Source organism: Euleptes europaea, chromosome 17 (genome assembly GCF_029931775.1).
Source record: "Euleptes europaea isolate rEulEur1 chromosome 17, rEulEur1.hap1, whole genome shotgun sequence".
Taxonomy (NCBI): Eukaryota; Metazoa; Chordata; class Lepidosauria; order Squamata; family Sphaerodactylidae; genus Euleptes; species Euleptes europaea.
In genome coordinates this window covers 35,852,475-35,871,005 of record NC_079328.1, presented here as the reverse complement: position 1 = coordinate 35,871,005, position 18,531 = coordinate 35,852,475, and the positions used below count along the sequence as shown (strand labels likewise).

General features: G+C 47.3%; 1 protein-coding gene across 1 annotated transcript; it reads left to right on the top strand.

Moving 5' to 3' along the window:
- The first annotated feature begins 1,291 nt into the window (after positions 1–1,291).
- RRAD (RRAD, Ras related glycolysis inhibitor and calcium channel regulator) lies at positions 1,292–6,626 on the top strand. The gene is made up of 4 exons (XM_056862592.1): positions 1,292–1,655; positions 4,103–4,176; positions 5,119–5,323; positions 6,313–6,626. Exons 1-4 carry the CDS (start codon positions 1,292–1,294, stop codon positions 6,588–6,590), a joined length of 921 nt encoding a protein of 306 aa, XP_056718570.1. The 3' UTR covers positions 6,591–6,626.
- Positions 6,627–18,531: the final 11,905 nt, after the last annotated feature.

Sequence of the window (18,531 nt, the reverse complement as noted above, 5' to 3'; positions counted from 1 at the left end):
CCTCTGAGCAGCCTTCCCCAGGTAAGTTGGCTCCTGGACGCGGGGTGGTTCGTCGCGGGGATGCTTTCGGCAGTGGGTCTGGGGAAACCTTGCCATTCGCCCGGCAGAAGTTGGACAGAAGGGTCGGAGAAGAGATTGCATTCCTCCAAGTCAATTACGCATGGGAGATTTTGCCTTAGATTTGCTGCTCTCTAGATGCACATTTCCCCCATCTGAATTTTCAGAACTCTGCATGGAGGCTTATTGTTGAGTTTTGAGAATTTGGATGGGGAAAATGTGCATCTAGAGAGTGGCAAATCCAAGGCAAAACCTCCCATGCGTAAAAGGTTGACTCAGGTGATGACCGGATTCCCTCTGCCCTGATTTGCTGTCTTAAGGCTGTGTGCCCCCATGCAGAGTTTTAAGAATTCGGATGGGGAAAATGTGCCTCTAGAGAGCGGCAAATCCAAGGCAAAACCTCCTATGCATCCCTTCCATGCTCTTGCCCCTTTTGTTTTCTCCGTGTATTTGTTTTGCTCCAGAGCCCTTGAATAGTCAATTGTGTGCTGGCTGCTTAGAGCAAACTGGCCACGAAAGGGAGTGCTGCTATCTTGTGAACACCCCCCCCCCCCAGTCTTTCTGTAGTAGAAACAATCAAGATTCAACAGGGCGATTCCCGCTCTTTCATACCCAGAGCAGGGATGCAGGGGGGGCGGAATGTGGATCAGGCAGCGAAAGAACAGGGCTTGGCTGGGAAGGGCTGTGGTTCAGTGGTAGAGCATCTACTTGGCATGCAGAAGGTCCCAGGTTCAATCCCCGGCATCTCCAGTTAAAGGGACTAGGCAGGTAGGTGATGTGAAAGACCTCAGCCTGAGACCCTGGGGAGCCACTGCCAGTCTGAGTGGACAATACTGACTCTGATGGACCAAGGATCTGGTTCAGTATAAGGCAGCTTCATGTGTTCATGATTTCAGTGCTGGCTCATAGCTGGAGACTTTCTGGCCGACAAGGCAGAATAAAGTGTCTCTGACCCACTTAAAGAACTGGGAAGGGGTTGTAGCTCTGTGGTAAAACATTTGGGGAGGGGCTGTGGCTCAGTCATAGAGCATCTACTTGGCATGCAGAAGATCCCAGGTTTAATCCCTGGCATCTCCAGTTAAAGGGACCAGGCAAGTAGGTGATGTGAAAGACCCCTGCCTGAGACCCTGGAGAGCCGCTGCCAGTCTGAGTAGACAATACTGACTTAGATGGACTGATGGTCTGATTCAGTATAAGGCAGCTTTACATGTTCCTTTGCCTGTCAGGTGGCCAAATGACGCTGAACCGCAGCGACAAGCTGAGATACCTGGACAAGCGGCGCAGCAGCATGCCTTTCGCCGTGCACCAGCAGCACCTGCACCGGCGAAGCATGCCCGTGGACGAGCGGGAGCTGCACGCCTCCCTGCCCCAAGCCCAGCTCTCGCAGCTGGTGCGCTGCACCTCCTACAACCCCTCCGAGGAAGCGCCTCACCAGCAAGGCTGGACCTCGGACTCCTCGGACTCCGTCATCTCCTCCGGCAGCGACTCCGACAGCAACCTCTACAAAGTCATCCTGCTCGGGGAGCATGGGGTGGGCAAGACCAGCCTGGCCAGGATCTTCGGGGGAGTGGAAGACTGCCCAGATGCCGAAGAAGCCGGTGAGTGAAGACATGGGTGCACCAAGGGCAAGTATCCTGCAGGGGGAAACTTGGGGAGGGGCTGTGGCTCAGTGGTAGAGCATCTGCTTTGCATGCAGAAGGTCCCAGGTTCAATCCCTAGCATCTCCAGTTTAAGGGACTAGGCAAGTAGGTGATGTGAAAGACCTCTGCCTGAGTCCCTTGAGAGCCGCTGCCAGTCTGAATAGACAATACTGACTTCGATGGACTCAAGGGTCTGATTCAGTAGAAGGCAGCTTCATGTGTTCAACATGTGTTGTTTTTCCCATTTTGTTTGTGCCTTGCTTTTCTCCCCAATTGGGACCCAAAGTGGCTTACACTGCTTGCCCTTCCGAGTGATCCTCACAATATCCCTGTGGGGTAGGTTAGGCTGGGAGAGTCACTGGCCCAAGGGCACTTAGCGAGCTCCCGCGGCAGAGTGGAGATTCAAACCTGGGTCTCTCCAGATCCTAGTCCGAGCCTCTAACCCAGAGGTTCCCAAACTGTGCTCCAGTTTGAGATGCATGCCCCCAAAATTTGCTTACAAGGCTGCAGGCAACGTTGGTATGCGACTTTGTGATGGCATAATGCTTCCATTTTACTGCCCTGGAAAATGTTGTCCCTGCCAACTTTTGTGTTGTCCCAGGGGACAAAGTCTCCAATATGGTGCATCAGAACTCCTGGCGTGGCATATTTAGATCTCCATCCTCCCCTACCCATGAGAAGTTAGACTTCTAATATAAAAACCACAAGCGCATTGTTTAAACTGAAACCATAGAGATGGAATGTTATTTCGAGGCGCAGTGTCATATTTGTGTGTGTTGAATAGCCAGTATGAAACATGCTTTTGCTTGATGAAGTCCCAGATTCTGCCTGAGACTCTGGGAAACTGATCACCTGCTCTGATTAGCAGCAATGGGTCAGGCTTAGGATAAGAATGACTGCTTTATACCAAAGGAGAAGAGTGCCTTTGAGCAGTGTTGATTTTTTTTTTTATAACCACAAGATTTGCAGTCTCTTCATGGAAATAATACTGTTTTAAAAAGTTCGATGAAACAAATGTTGTAGTTCCTATCTATAACCACCACCCTGACCTGGATGGCCCAGGCTAGCTTGATCTCACCAGATCTCAGAAACTAAGTGAGGTCGGCTCTGGTTAGTGTTTGGACAGGAGACCGCCAAGGAATACCAGGGTCACTACGCAGAGGCAGGCAATGGCAAAACCACCTCTGAACGTCTCTTGCATTGGAAACCCTACTGGGTTGCCATAAATCGGCTGCGGTTTGACACCCCCTTAAACACACATCTATTACCACTAAACTAGAAGAGAATTACTGTGCAATTCTATGCAGAGTTACTCCAGTCAAAGTCTATGGAAACCAGTAGGCTTAGACCTGAGTAACACTGAGCAGGATTGCATGTTTTCCACCAAGAGTTACTGAAAACATCATGACCCTGTGGTTATTTTTTTTTTTTGCAGCTTAAAATGGTCATAAATCTGAGTTTAAAACTTTGGAGAGTCTTTTGATCAACTGATAAAAACAGTTGGAACATTCTGTGCTAAAATTCTCCTTCTTAGGATCACACCTCATGAATTTAGCCAACACTGTCTACATTTCGCTTAGAAAAAAATGGAGTGAGTGAAGTTCTGGATTTTATTTGCTGCAACAGAGTACAAGAAAAGCTCGCTAGTGATATTTTTGTAGTTCCCCTGCTGTTTTTGGCCTGGGTAGCAGAACACTATGTTTTTTTTAATGTACTTTTAATAAAAAGCAAATGTTTTAAAACATGTAGCTCGCAGTACCTCCCTTGGCTGTGCCTATTTCTATCTGCTGGTGTACTACAATGGGATTTTGGAAGGGAGAATAATTGGAAGCATTTCGCTTAACAAGCAAGGTTATGGCACTAAATACAGTTGCTTTGAAGTTGGTCCCATTGATAGATCTTTCTGAAATGGGAGTCACATCTAAAGAAGGGGGAGGTGTTCCTTTGTCTTAATGGACATGGAGCACCTGTGTGGATTGAGTTTAAGCCCTGTCCTCTTCAGTGACTTCCCTCCTTGTTTCCTGTAGCTTTAGGCATTTTTCTCCCAGCCTGGTTCATTTCTGGTGTTAGAGCTTGTCTGGGAGAAAAACCCCAAAAGCCGCAGGAGTGGAATGAGAGATGAAGAATTGCCTCTTTTCCCCTCCTCCACTTTCTCCTCACAGTGACCCTTTGAGGAAGGTTAGAATGAGAGGCAGTGGTCCACCTGTCAGCTTCATGGACATGCAGGAACTTGAACTCGCTTCCCCCTGGCTCCCTAACCACTACGCCACATCCGCTGGCATAGCCGAGCAGTTTGTGCATATGGCTCGCTCCACATTCCTAGTTCTTTTTATATACAAGCAATGACAGTAGAAATGATAAGTTTTTTCCCCTCCCTAACATACTTTTAAAATTTTCCCTTTTAGGCAACACATATGACAGAGCTATTGTAGTTGACGACGAAGAAGCTTCCCTTGTGGTGTTTGACATATGGGAACAGGTAAATATCTTGGCTCCTTTGATTATTGTCTAGATTTCCCCGTGTCCTGTTAAATTTAGCAATATGCAACAATCAGTTTGGAGCGGCATGGTTAACGTCTATGCAGCCTTGGTGTAATACTTTGGCTTGCAACCTGGGGGGATGGTTGGCATGGCTCATCACTGGCACCCTTTAGCCAGCATGAATCTTCCCAGCTAGGAGATGAGACAATATCCCATGATCTGCGGATACAGCTTGTTGTTTCACTATAACTATAATTTGCTACAGGATTGTCTTGTCCGCACAGGAACATCCGGATACCAACTATTGCGTTAGCACAGTGATATCACCATCTTCAGTGATGCGTGGGTGCTTTCACACATGCCAAATATTGCACTTTCAGTCCACTTTCAATGCACTGTAGTGATTGTTTGCAAGTGGATTTTGCTATTTCACACAGTGAAATCCAGGTGCAAAGCGGAAATTGCATTATTCAGCATGTGTGCAAGCACCCTTTGAATCTGCTCAAATCTGCTTGGCATTGGAGAGTTCAGATAACTGGTTTGATGGACTCTAGCTAGCCATGGTTAGTTTAGTGGTCTGTGTTCAGACAATCATCCTAACCATAGTTAGTTTAATTAGACCATGGTTTCAATCAGTGTCTGAACCGAGCCTGTAGCTCTCGCTCTTGTGCTTCCTTTGGCTTGGACAGGGTGTCTGTAGCTTCAAAGGATATGTTTGTGCAGATAACTACCGAAACAAATGTTTCATTTTTAAAAAACTGTTTAAGGTGTATCTGATGCATTGTCCTGATCATGAGCTCTAGAGGCTTACTTTAAGAAAGTGAGTCTACTTTGGGATGCCTAGGTTAGAAGTCTAAAAGTAGTTCCGAAGTCCAGAATGCTAAAGTAGGGTGGATGTGTGCTTTAGTACAAATACCTTTATTTTTGTTTTTCACTTTAGGATGATAGCCAGTGGCTCCAGAATCACTGCATGAAAATGGGGGATGCTTACATCATTGTGTACTCCGTGACGGATAAAGTCAGCTTTGAGAAGGCCTCCGAGCTGAGAATTCAGCTACGAAGAGCAAGGCAAACGGAAGACATTCCTATAATTCTTGTAGGAAACAAGAGCGACCTGGTCCGATCGCGGGAAGTCTCCGTAGATGGTAAGAGGCTTTGCCCTCATATATTTTCCAATGTTCAGCAGATGAGAATCCAGTGGGGCTCTCTTGAAAATAAGTTCCTAAGGCACTGAACTGACATAGGACAAGTTGTCTGGTTCTTGTCTTGAAAACCCTATGGGGTCACCAAAAGTTGGTTGCAACTTGACAGCATTTCACACACAATAACTACTAGCCTGACGGCTAAATGGAACAGTGTTCAGAGGCAGTGACAACCCTCTGAATACTAGTGATGAGGAGCAACAAGAGGTAGAGACTTCAGCCTCTGTTCTCCAGGAGCTTCTGGTTGGATACCATATGAAAAAAGGATGCTGGACTAGATGGTCTTATCTTGCACAGTTGTTCTTATGTCAAGGTCTTAGGTCTTTCCCAAAATCGAAGCTCCTTTTAACTGGAGATGCCAGGGGCTGAGCTTCTTACCTTTTGCATGCAAAGTATACTGGTTCTCTATCACTGTCAAACATTATCTATAGTTGAACCACAGTCCTTTCTATTTAAACAACTGGTTGACCCCTGCAGATCTTGGAAAGTAAAAGGGAAACATGGTTGCTCCTAATAGGGGTACACCCATTCTGCTATCACCTCTAGTTCTAGTTTTATAGCATTTCAAAAACCTTAACTCGATAAGATAGTAGGGGGGGAAACTGTTTATAGGAAGGCAAAAACGGTTGGATCCTGCCAACCTTTCCACTGATGAAAGAGAAAGGAGGGCCCCCTTTTGATGGATGAAAATGTTATGCCAGGGATTGTGGGACCCACATGGACAAATCCCCCCACAGTATGGGAATTGCAGTGGGGAAGGAACAGGGCAACACAGCCGAAAAGATGGTGGTATCTTGCCTCTTACAGTGTTCCCTTCAGCTCTTAGAAACAGGCTAACATTTCTGTCCATGGGCAGAAGCTGCCTTTTGTACAACACCCCTGTTTTCGTTTTACCTTGAGTAATTCTGTGTGTCTTGCTCCCCGCCTTCCAGAAGGACGAGCTTGCGCCGTGGTGTTTGACTGCAAGTTTATCGAGACCTCTGCTGCTCTGCATCATAACGTGAAGGACCTGTTCGAGGGGATCGTCCGGCAAATCCGGCTGCGCAAAGACAGCAAAGAGGACAACGCTCGGCGAATGGCCAACACCAAAAGGAGGGAGAGCATCAGCAAGAAAGCCAAGAGGTTCCTTGGCCGGATCGTGGCCAAGAACAACAAGAAGATGGCGTTTAAAGCCAAGTCCAAATCTTGCCATGACTTGTCAGTGCTTTGATACGGCACCTTTGGAAGACCAGATGCTGTGTGTATGTGTGTGGGATTCTGAACATGGCTTTGATTGTTAAGGGTGAAAACAGGATTGTGGACACTAGCCACGCGGTGGGAGAGAAACGTGTCTCCTTCATGCCTTAAGGCTCCTAAAGCAAGACTTGGAAAGAAGATGACCAATGCCTTCATTGGAAAATGGTTTTTAAGCTTCCGTGTGCGTGAGGAACTGAACAGAATTTTCCAATTCTGTGGCTTTGTATGCCTGTGTCTTCACTGTGTACCCTTGCTGGCTGTCCTCTGGATATCAGGGATGCAAAGATCTGAATGGGTGGTGCAGCTGATCAGCGTCATCATTTGTTTCTTTTGCAGAGCAAGACTTGAATAAACGTACGCAGGATCGTACACTCTTCTTCTTCGGTATAGATATTAGAAAGCCGTGATCTTTAATTTAAAAAAAAAAACTAAACGTGAGCTGGATCTGACCATCTAAGTGCATTCAGGACAGGAGAAAGCAAAATTTAGAGAAAAATATAGTTTTTTTAAAATTAATTTGCACTTTTGTTAACGGTTTAATTTGTAATTTGTTTACATGCGGATTTTATAATAAAGTATTTCTGGTTACAATAGGTTGTTTTCTTTCCCTTTCTTATAGAACAGGCAATATTCTTTCAAAGTGTACTGTCTGTTTAAAAGACAGAGTGGTATATAGATCAAGCTTTATCTGGCCTGAAAGGTTCTATTTCTTAGAAACAAATGTAATGGTGAGATTCAACAGATTTTCTAAAAAGGAAAAGCAGCTACGGGAAACTGCAATTTTTGAGCAGAAGACCAGCTTGGATAGGTTCCTTTCCCTGCAGGTTATCTTTCCACTTAAAATGTCCTGTAGCAGTTTTTCTCCTGTGAAGTTCTAGATCAGTGGTTCCCAAACTTTTCGGGCCACTGCCCCCTTGGTTCCACAAACTCAACCCCAACACCCCCTATCCTATAAAAAGCATCATTCAAAATAAGGGTTTGCATGACGCACTAAAGAAGATATTAAAATTTCAAAACAGTAACAATTAATTGCACATCTATTCAAAATCAAATTACAACTTTTTAGTTGAAATTTATTCAACAGAGTTGATGAACTTGATCCAGTGGTACCAGCTCTTCAAAGTCTGGAAAACAATTCTGATAGTTTCCACCAAATTTGCCAGCCTGGTGCCATAGCTTGATGTGTTGTAAATTAGTGAACAACACAGTTGAAGGGGCCCACCTCTAGCGCCCCCCTGCTGCCCCTTGCCTCTTAGTGACTCCCTAGATAATCCCACTGCCCCCCAGGGGGTGGCACTGCCCTCACTGGGAACCACTGTTCTAGACTTTGGGAACCACTGGGGATGGGCCGTGGCTCAGTGGTAGAGCATCTGCTTGGCATGCAAAGGTCCCAGGTTCAATCCCCAGCATCTCCAGTTAAAGAGACTAGGCAACTAGGGGATGGGAAAGACATCTGCCTGAGACCCTGGAGAGCCGCTGCCAGTCTGAGTAGACAATATTGACTTTGATGGACCAAGGGTCTGATTTGGTATAAGGCAGCTTCATGTGTTCATGTGATATATATTCTGTGTTTATAGGAATCATTAGGGACCCCAATGTGGGGTGGTAGGTTGAGCATGCAAACAGCAGGTATGGAAAGTATGCTTCTCTGTTCTTTCATACTTTTTGTAGCCTCTCAAGGCTGCTTTTCATTAAGCTATTCACATTTCATTACACATATGTAACATCTCATTTGCCCCAGGGTCTTGGTTACTTGAGTTTTCATTAAGACTATATATAGCCTTCATGAAGCCGCTTTTGAGCGACCCAATTCTTGATGTAAATATTTATACAGGGAATTCGTTTCCTGTACCTTCGAGACCTACTCGGAATGGCTTACCAGCAAAAAGAATACCATGAATCAAGTTATGCCTAAATGCTCATTTACATACAGGCTCATTTACATACATGTTTTGTACTGGAACTGGAAAAAACACTGGGGGTGTGGGGGGGCATAAAACAATCAAAAACAACCACTGAGCAGCCTTTTAACCGCCCCTTCCCCCCCCCCCCCCCGGTTAAACAGATCTCAGGGCAGAAGTAGACAATAAAACAGTTGTAAAAAGATAGAATCCTTTAGTTAAAAGCCTGGGCTGAAAGAACTGTTTTGGCCTGGCACCTAAAAGACACTAACAAAGGTACCAAGTGAGCTTCAAGGGAGAGGGCATTCCAAAAGCCACTGTTGAAAAGGCCTTGTCTGCAGTTGCCATTTCTGCAGGTGGCACAGAGAGGACAGACACTTTGGGAGGACACCTTGGGAGTTCCCTATCTACTTATATGGCAGGACATCCCTTTTCACACCAACAATGGATAAGTTTGTGTGTTGTGAATCAGGTGACTCTCTTTGAAACCACTAAGGACAAGCTGCTTCCTGCTTTAATTTTTCTCCTTTGCAGCACTGGTAGGGTCGGCTGCACTTGCCTGCAGGATGTGTGAGCGAAGGGTGCCACAAGAAAAAAAACCACTGTGCAAATGCCATAACAATAAATAGAAGGTTTGAAGGAGCGCCGTATGCAGCTTGTGTTCAGTTGATGGAGGACTGAACAGAAGCCATTCTTGGTAATGGGTTTCTTTGCAAGCTGCTGTCAGAGATTCACTCTTAGGAGATGTGATACAAAGCCTCAACACCCTGTCATGTGTCGGCAGGAGCAGCAAACAGCTTCTCTGCTGTCATCAGGCCCTCGGCTCTTAAATTCCTGGTAAGCTTTTGGAGCAAACTTTGTGAGATTGATAGAAGGATAGCGATAGTTTTTACTTTTTGGAGCTTTAAACTGCTTCCTTCTTCCTTGCCTGCAAGTGTTAAGCTTGAAATCCCCTTTTAAAAATAACCACAAATGCAGACCCTGCAAAGGTGCTATTTAAAGCTCCGCTTTTCTCGGTGCACAATCTATTATGATGCATCTGTCACAACGCAGCTGAGCTAACGTGACCGCAAAACCTGCACAAGGACACCGTGAATGGTTGTACTCAGGATTACGTTGCCCTGTAAATCAGACTTAATCTTTGAAGATAGGATTCTTGAATGACTCTTGAGCTGAAAGTATTCACCAGGGACAGGTGGTGTGATCAGCACAGAATGCCAGCATTGCTCTTAATCTAGGTACAGCAGATTTCAGGTGTTTCTACACACATGTCTGTTTTTCTATTCTGTCTTTCTACCATATGTCCCTGTGTGCCAGCTGCAGTCTTTAGGTAGCCATACGTTGGCTGTCCCACCACTTGGGGTGGCCGGTCTGGCACTGACCAGAGCCTGAGCCTCTTCCATCTTTAGGGTTGCCAGGTCAGTCTTTGCTACGGGTGGGAGGTTTTTGGGGTGGAGAGGGGCTTCAATGCCATAGAGTCCAATTGCCAAAGCGGCCATTTTCTCCAGGTGAACTGACCTCTATTGGCTGGAGTTCAGCACTAATAGCAGGAGATCTCCAGCTACTACCTTAGGGTTGCCAGGTCCTCTTTGCCACTGGCGGGAGGTTTTTTTTTTGGGTGGAGCCTGAGGAGGGTGGGGTTTGGGGAGGGGAGGTACTTCAATGCTGTCAGTATCAGGCGTCTGTCCCTAGCATCCCATAAGCAAATTCATCCAGGCAGGTAGCTCTGAAGCAGTAATACTTTATTAGGAGCAAAAAGACAGATTAAAGGACTGACTGCCTACAGGCAGGTGAGGCTAGTAATGGTGCACACAGGTAGGTTACATGCTTAAGACACTACGGACTGAAAAGGTAAACATTGCTAGGCAACCCCGAGATAAGCGGTTCCCAGGAAGACAGACTAAACATTATCACAGCTGCAGAAAACAGGATGAGCGGAACTGTACACAGACGTTCATAGGCATGAGAACCAATGACTTGACGTGTGGCCAGAACCTGGCCTGACTCATGTCAAGAGCCTTTGCTCCAGCAAAAAAAAGGCAATGGCCTGACAAATGCCATAGAATCCACCTTCCAAAGTGGCCATTTTCTCCGGGTGAACTGATCTCTATTGGCTGGAGATCATTTGTAATAGCAGAAGAGACTCCAGCTAGTACCTGGAAGTTGGCATACCTATAGTACCTGGAGGTTAGCAACCCTATCCATCTTGGCTCCAGCTTGGTGGAATGGGCTCCCTGAAGAGGTGAGGGGGGACCCCCTCCTTGGCGATCCTGTTTGCCAGGGCTTTTGAGGGGTTTGAATGGCAGGCATTTTGAGGGGAGGGATTCGGGGTTTGCTATTTTATTCTGGTTTTAACTGAAAATGCATTGTTGTTTTTCAACTGTTATTGTACGCTGCCTTGAACCACAAGGAAAAGTGGGGTATAAGTTAGGGTTGCCAGCTCAGGGTTGGGAAATTTCTGGAGATTTTGGGGGTGGAGCCTGGGGAGGGACTTTGGCAGGGTATAATGCCATAGAGACCAACATCTGAAACAGCCATTTTCTCCAGGGGAACTGATCTCTAGGGATATGCATATTTCAAAGCTTGAGGGACTATTGTGAGGTCTCCCACATCCAGGCACCGGTTGGACAGTGATAAGCTGAGCTTCACTCAGATTGTTGTGTTATATAACTTCAATGCATACCCTATCCTGGGATAGTAGACCTTTTCAGACATATAAACATATTGGGTGTGCACACAACCTGCATTCCTCTTAATATGTGTGGTTGCCAGTTCATCTGAAAAGGGGGGCATGTGTATTTTCAGCTTCAACCCCCCAGTGTGCGCCCATATGTATGGTGCCCACTTCAAATGAAATGGCAACCATGCCTGTTGGCAGGATAGTGGGTATCATGAACTCCTGGTACAGACAGGACAACCTCAGATGTAACATTTGGAAGGGGCTTATGTCAAATATATTTAGACTGGTCCAAACTCCCTCGATCCGTGGTATTTGGCGCGAGATTCGGAGTTCGGGAAACAAATTCGGCCATTTAAAGCCATTAAAAACACATTTGCGCCTTTCTGTGGCTCCGGGGGGGCATGTTTGTAGGTAGAGGTCCCAAACTTTCAGCGTAGCTTCAGGGGACCCTTCTTGCAAGAACCTCCATGTTTGGTAAAGATTGGGTCACAGGGTCCGAAGTTATGGGGCCCGGAAGGGGTCCCCCCCAAAATTGCCCATTGGAATAAAGCAAAAAAGAACACATTCGTGCCTTTCCGCGGTTCCGGAGGGGGGGCATTTTTGGAGGTAGAGGTCCCAAAATTTCAGTGTAGCTTCAGGAGACCCTTCTTGCAAGAATCCCCAAGTTTTGTAAAGATTGGGTCAGGGGTCCGAAGTTATGGGGCCCGGAAGGGGTCCCCCCCTCCGCCCATTGGAATGAATAGAAATGAATAGACTGTTTGGACTCGGCGTTTGCAAAACCATGCAAAGCAACATGTGATGCGACCTTGGGAGTTTGCAAACCATTGAAAGGGACAGAGGCGCGCTAGCTATGCATAAGGAGCAGGTGGGGTGGAGTCGGGAGTCTCGGGACCGGGCAAATGCATAGTTTAAGTCACAATTTGAAAACCAGTTTTGAGCGAGCATCAAAATAGATCTAACCGATCTTATGAATGAGGGAAAACCTGAGGACACACAACTGAAGCCCCCCCCCAAACCAGGGAGAGAGAGATGCGAGCGGGCACACACACACCCAGGCAGAACGGGTGAAACCCCCCCCCCTCAAACCAGTACAGCTCGGCCCCAAACGGGAAAAAAACCAACGAGGAGGCGCGGTTGCCGAGCAGCGCCGGGGAGAGACTCACGCAAGCCGCACCATCGCACTCAACCCCAGGCTAGGGGCAAAAAACAAGCAGAGCACAGCACACACTCCTGCAGAGGCAAGCGGGCACACACACCCCTCGGCAGAACGGGCGAAGCCCCCCCTCAAACCAGTATGGCTCGGCTCAACCCCAAACGGGAAAAAAACCAAGGAGGAGGAGTGCGACCCGGGTGCCGAGCGGAGAGAGACTCGCTAGCCGCCGCACAGACTCAACTTTACACTTTAAAACTTTAAAAGCAGAACACACACTCCCGCAGAGGCGAGCGGGCACACACCCCTCGGCAGAACGGGCGAAAGCCCCCTTTGGCTTCCCCCACCCACCCACAGAAACTGCTCCCCCTCACACACAGACTCTGCTTTTCCCCCCCACACACACACAGGAGAAAAGATATAGAGAAAAAAACCCCAAAATCAAACTGTGTGGATGTCTTCCAGCAGAAGCACAGAGGAGAAGTAAATCTTTAGGCACACACCCCTTGGCAGAATGGGCGAAAGCCCCCTTTGTCTCCCCCCCACCCACAGAAACTGCTCCCCCCCACACACAGACTCTGCTTCCTCCCCCCCCCACACACACACAGGAAAAAAATTATAGAGAAAAGCCCCCAAATGGGTCTTACTGTGGATGTCTTCTCAGGAGTAATCCAATACAATTCCATTTATGCATGGGAGGTTTTGCCTTGGATTTGCCGCTCTCTAGATGCACAGGATCTCCTGCTCACAATCATTCCAGTGGGTGGATGGGGGGGACTGCATAACTTCGGACCCCCTGAACCAATCTTCACCAAACTTGGGGGTTCTTGCAAGAAGGGTCTCCTGAAGCTACACTGAAATTTAGGGACCTCTACCTCCAAAAATGCCCCCCCGGAGCCGCGGAAAGGTGTGAATGTGTTCTTATTTTCTTTATTCCAATGGGCAATTTTTGGGGGAGACCCCTTCCGGGCCCCATAACTTCAGACCCCATGACCCAATCTTCACAAAACCTGGGGGTTCTTGCAAGAAGGGTCTCCTGAAGCTAAACTGAAATTTTGGGACCTCTACCTCCAAAAATGCCCCCCCGGAGCCGCGGAAAGGCACAAATGTGTTCTTATTCGCTTTATTTCAATGGGCAATTTTGGGGGGGGGGACCCCTTCCGGGCCCCATAACTTCGGACCCCCTGACCCAATCTTCACAAAACTTGGGGGTTCTGAAGCTATACTGAAATTTTGGGACCTCTACCTCCAAAAATGCCTCCCCGGAGCCGTGGAAAGGCGCGAATGTGCACACGCACCCCCCCCCCACAGGGATCTCTCTCTCACACAAACAGACACTCTCTCTTTCTCTCCCCGGGCCGTGCAGCAGCTGGGCTCATGCACTCAACCGCGACTGATTGGCCAGAAGAAGACCCAGCTTGGCCACCGATTGGCCGCGGGAGAATGCTGCTTATTAACTGACGGTTATGCTGCTGATTTGGAGCCCCCTAATTTGCCAAATTTATTCAGCGGTCGCCCCGAACTCGCAGAATTCGGCTCGTCGTTTTCCCGCCTTTTTAAAAATTTGGTTCCATCCGAACTGAAAACTGCAGAATCGGGCGAAATTCTGCTGGTTTTTGGTTCGGGGCAAACCGAATCGACAGCCCTAGTCTATACTTAGGGTTGCCAACCTCCAGGTAGTAGCTGGCGATCCCCTGCTATTACAACTGATCTCCAGCTGACAGAGATCAGTTCACCTGGAGAAAATGGCTGCTTTGGCAATTGGACTCTATGGCATTGAAGTCCCTCCCCTCCCCAAACCCCACCCTCCGCAGGCTCCGCCCCAAAAACCTCCTGCCAATGGTGAAGAGGGACCTGGCAAGCCTATCTATACTGCTTTGTATTATTTATTGTGAGTAGGTTCCTATTAAGTCATTTTTGTGCTGCTTAATCTCCATGAGTTTCCCCTGGATCTGGCAACCCTATCCCTCCTTCCCCTGGAGACCTGGCAACCCTATGTGTTATTGATCCACTATAGCAATCATTCAAAACTAGGATTAGAGAGACCTGCCAGTATTGGGGGGGGGTACTAGGCAGAGGGAGGGATATAAATATAATAAAGTAATAAAATAATTTCTGGCAATGTTCTGATGTTGCCAGTTACTCAGTAGTCATTTCCAGTGTGACCCAGAAGTGGCGCCATCATGTAGGGGCAAAGCCCTAGGATCCACCCAAAAGTCTATGGAACCATAGAGTATTGGGCGAATGCTAGAGCATTGCCCCTATATGATGACAACAGTTCTGGGTTGGGCCATAAGTGATATCACCACATTATCATCACCTAGGGTTGCCAATCTCCTGATGGTGGCTGGCGATATCCCGCTATTATAAGTGATTTCCAGGTGACAGTTCCCCTGGAGAAAATGACCACTTTGGGAATTGGAATCTATGGCATAGAAGTCCCTCCCTTCTCCAAACCCCGTCCTCCTGAGGCACCACCCCCAAAATATCCAGGTATTTCCCAACCTGGAGCTGGCAACCTTATCATCACCATATCCTCCCTGCTGGTCCACTGAGCAGTGTTGGAGGAAGAGATCTCCTTCCAATCTGGGAGACCTCGCTCCCCTGACTAGGGCTGCCAACTCCAGCATGGGAAATTCCTGCTATGGTGTTACTCTAGGACTTCTGTCGTTCATAGCCTCTATGATATACCATAGAGTCCACAGCTGCCATTTCCTCCTGGGGAACTGATCTCTGCAGTCTAGAGATCAGTAGTAATTTCAGCAGAACCCCAGGCCCCACCTTGAGATAGGTACCTAGGGGTGTCAGGTCCCCCCTTCTCGACCAGCAGGAGCTTTGGGGGGCGGGCCTGGGGGTGGCGAGCCTGCGCGCATGGACATGTGCTATGCGATGATGTCATTTCCGGGTTTACCCCAGAAGCATTGGCATTGCATGGGACGCTCTAGCACGCTCCCCCCAAACTCTATGGAAAACTATATAGTTTTGGGAGGGACCGTGCTAGAGCATCCCTGTCATGATGTGACACTTTGGGGGTAAACCCAAAAGTGACGTCATTGCATCATGTGTGGCATCACCCGTGTGGGATCGCTGCTGCGAGCAGCTTGGTTAATTGGCAGGCAATTGCCCACCAGAACCAGCAACTTAGAACATAAGAACATAAGGGAAGCCCTGCTGGATCAGACCAAGGCCCATCAAGTCCAGCAGTCGGTTCACACAGTGGCCAACCAAGGGCCTCTAAGGAAGCCCACAAACAAGATGACTGCAGCAGCATTGTCCTGCCTGTGTTCCAATGCTCCTAATATAATAGGCACGCTCATCTGATCCTGGAGAGAATAGGTATGCATCATGACTAGTAGCCATTTTGACTAGTAGCCATGGATACCCCTATCCTCCATGAACATGTCCACTCCCCTCTTAAAGCCTTCCAAGTTGGCAGCCATCACCACATCCTGGGACAGGGAGTTCCACAAGTTAACCACGGGATGTGACATTACCCCATTGGTAACTTGGTAAGCTTGGCAACTTGGTAAACCTATTGGTACCCCTATTCATAGCTGGATTTCCCTGTGAGGACAAAACAGTCCAGTTGAGAACCAGGGCGACAGCACACTGTGATGGGTGGTTGCGGTCAGAGCTACTGACTCCTTCCGGGCTGCCGAAGTCTCTCTAGGTGCTGGGACTTGACCCTGACAAGATGCATCCTGCCAAGGAAAACCTGTTATCCACTCGTCTGAAGCTGGCCTTATATAACATATGAAGAATAAAACATCCAATTAACAAAGGGCAGCATGAAATCACCACCAGGAGGGGAGGGGGGCAAGTGGGTAATGCAGCAGGAGGTTATTAATTACCAGTTTATGAAGGGTAAGGGAGGGGGAAATCTCTCTTACACATACACCCACACAGGAACACTCAAAACACTCTCAGCCCACAAAACACCAGCCCACATGCGCTGACACATGCAAGCTCAGAGGCACAGCCATAATCACACTCCTGACTCCCCGGGAGGGGAGCATTCATTAACTCGCGGCTGTGGCGATAAACAGAAAAGAAGGCCGTTGACTCTCTCTGAGGTGCTTGCTCACATGTTCTGCTTAAAGCCCGTTTTAATGAAAGAGCATTGTGAGCGACGGCGGAGGGTTGTAAGGAACAGCCTCTGCTTCTCCTGATTTGAGCCAAAAGGAGGAATTTAAGTGCGTGATTCATTTCTAACGCTTTGCCTGCTTCCGATCCCTTCTTCCGTGCGCTTGCTTCTTTGTCCACAGCAAGGCGGGTTCTTGCAGTCACCTTGTGACAGAGCTCCACGTGGAGTGGACACAGCAAAAATCCACCCTTCCTTGCAAGGAGGGGCCACGTGATTCCAGGCGGGAAGCAAATGAGTTATATTCTTAGACCCAAACAGAAAGATCTGTGCCCAGCCCACGTGTCTATGTGTATTTTAGTGTTTTTGAAGTTCAAAAACCGTTTCCCTGCCTGTAATTATAGCATCTTTCTTCAGTAAACAAAATCCCCTCTGACCCCTCTTTAAGAACTCCACCACTTTAGCATTAGTGAGCATAAGTGGCAAAGTAAGTGGAGTGCTGGATTAGTTCACATTTCCACTCTGCTGTGAAGTTTGCAGGGTAAACTCAGGGGCCTTTTACGCAGGGACGTTTCCCCGCAGTCACCCCCACCTACTGCTTTGGGGCTTCCTTTTCCACCCATCCGAGGTCACCTCGCTCTCCCCATGTGTTTTGCCCCTGTTTGCCAGATGCTGTTTTAGCCAGAATCTGGAAAACACGGGCAAGAAGCATGGGGAGAGCGAGGCAACCTCTGACGGGAGGAAAAGGCATGCATAATCAAAAGGAAGCCCTGAAGCAGTCGGTGGGGGTGACCGCGGGGAAATGTCCCTGCATAAAAGGCCAGGGTCGTCACTCTCACTTAGTGTAGCCTACTTCATGAAGTTTTTCTAAAGACAAAATGGAAGAAGGGCAAATGTATGATAGATGTCTACAGAAAAATTCTATGATGCCTCTCCAGAGAACCTGCTGGAGGCAGCTTACCAAATTTTATAAAAAGATACAAATCACAAAAGTGCATAAACATCATTAAAAGTGAACAAACGATTTAAAACCTTGCTGTTAAAAACAAAAGTGCATAAACATCATTAAAAGTGAACAAACGATTTAAAACCTTGCTATTCAAAACTGCTGAGGTTTTTTATTCCCGGCCAGGGGCTAGTGGTTAAGACCCTTTGCAAGGTAAGTGTTCAACTGGGAGCTACCTGGTCTCAATCATACTTTATTTTGCAATCTGCAACTTTTGCAATCTTTTGCAATCCGCCTCGAGTCTCAGTGGGAAAGGTAGACTAGAAATGAAGTAAATAAATAAATAAAAATGAAAAGGCTCATGCTCCTGGGCCAACTGCTATGAGAGCATATTGCATAAACCATTCTTTTCAATGCTGGTTTTAAAAAAAACAAATTCAGTTCCCAGTCACACCAATGCCATTGTTTTCTGTGAAATAACAAACGTGCCCCCCCCACTTGTGATCACCATCTGTCATTTAATAAGCATTTTCTGTTATGCCCCTGTAAATCAGGAGACTTAGAAACTATTGAGCACGCCCTCCTGAACTGTAATTTTTACACATTACCCCATTCTAAGTTTATTGAGCCCCTCCTATTGAGAATGGGACCTGACAGGGCAGGAGAAAACATTGAGTTGCTCCTACAAGGGGATCATCCTTCAATCACTTTACAGGTGGAGAAATTTTGCTCGGCAGCAATGAAAATTCGATGCCATAGAACAGTCTCTTAGCCCAGTTGGCAGAAGTGTCTCGGCTGTTATTTCTTTTTTTAAGTGCTATAAGACTCGGACTGTAATTCTTTTTTGTAAGAATATTTTAGTCTATGTTTCTGGTTTGATCTGGTTAAGGGCCGTAAATAAACTATCTATCTATCTAGCATTTTCTGTGACTTGGCTGTTTTTAACTTTGCCTTAGAATATGGCTGTTTTATTCCCGCCATTCAGTTTTCTCTCTAATTACCGGGACTTAAAAAAAAATCAATACAGATGGTTCGTAAAGTTAAAACAAGCCTTATTAAGGAGTGCTGGTTATTTCCAGCATTGACTCATTGGCATTTTCATTAACAGCTTCCAGGAGTTGTACTCGGCCAGATTTCCAAAGTATGTCTAGTCACCT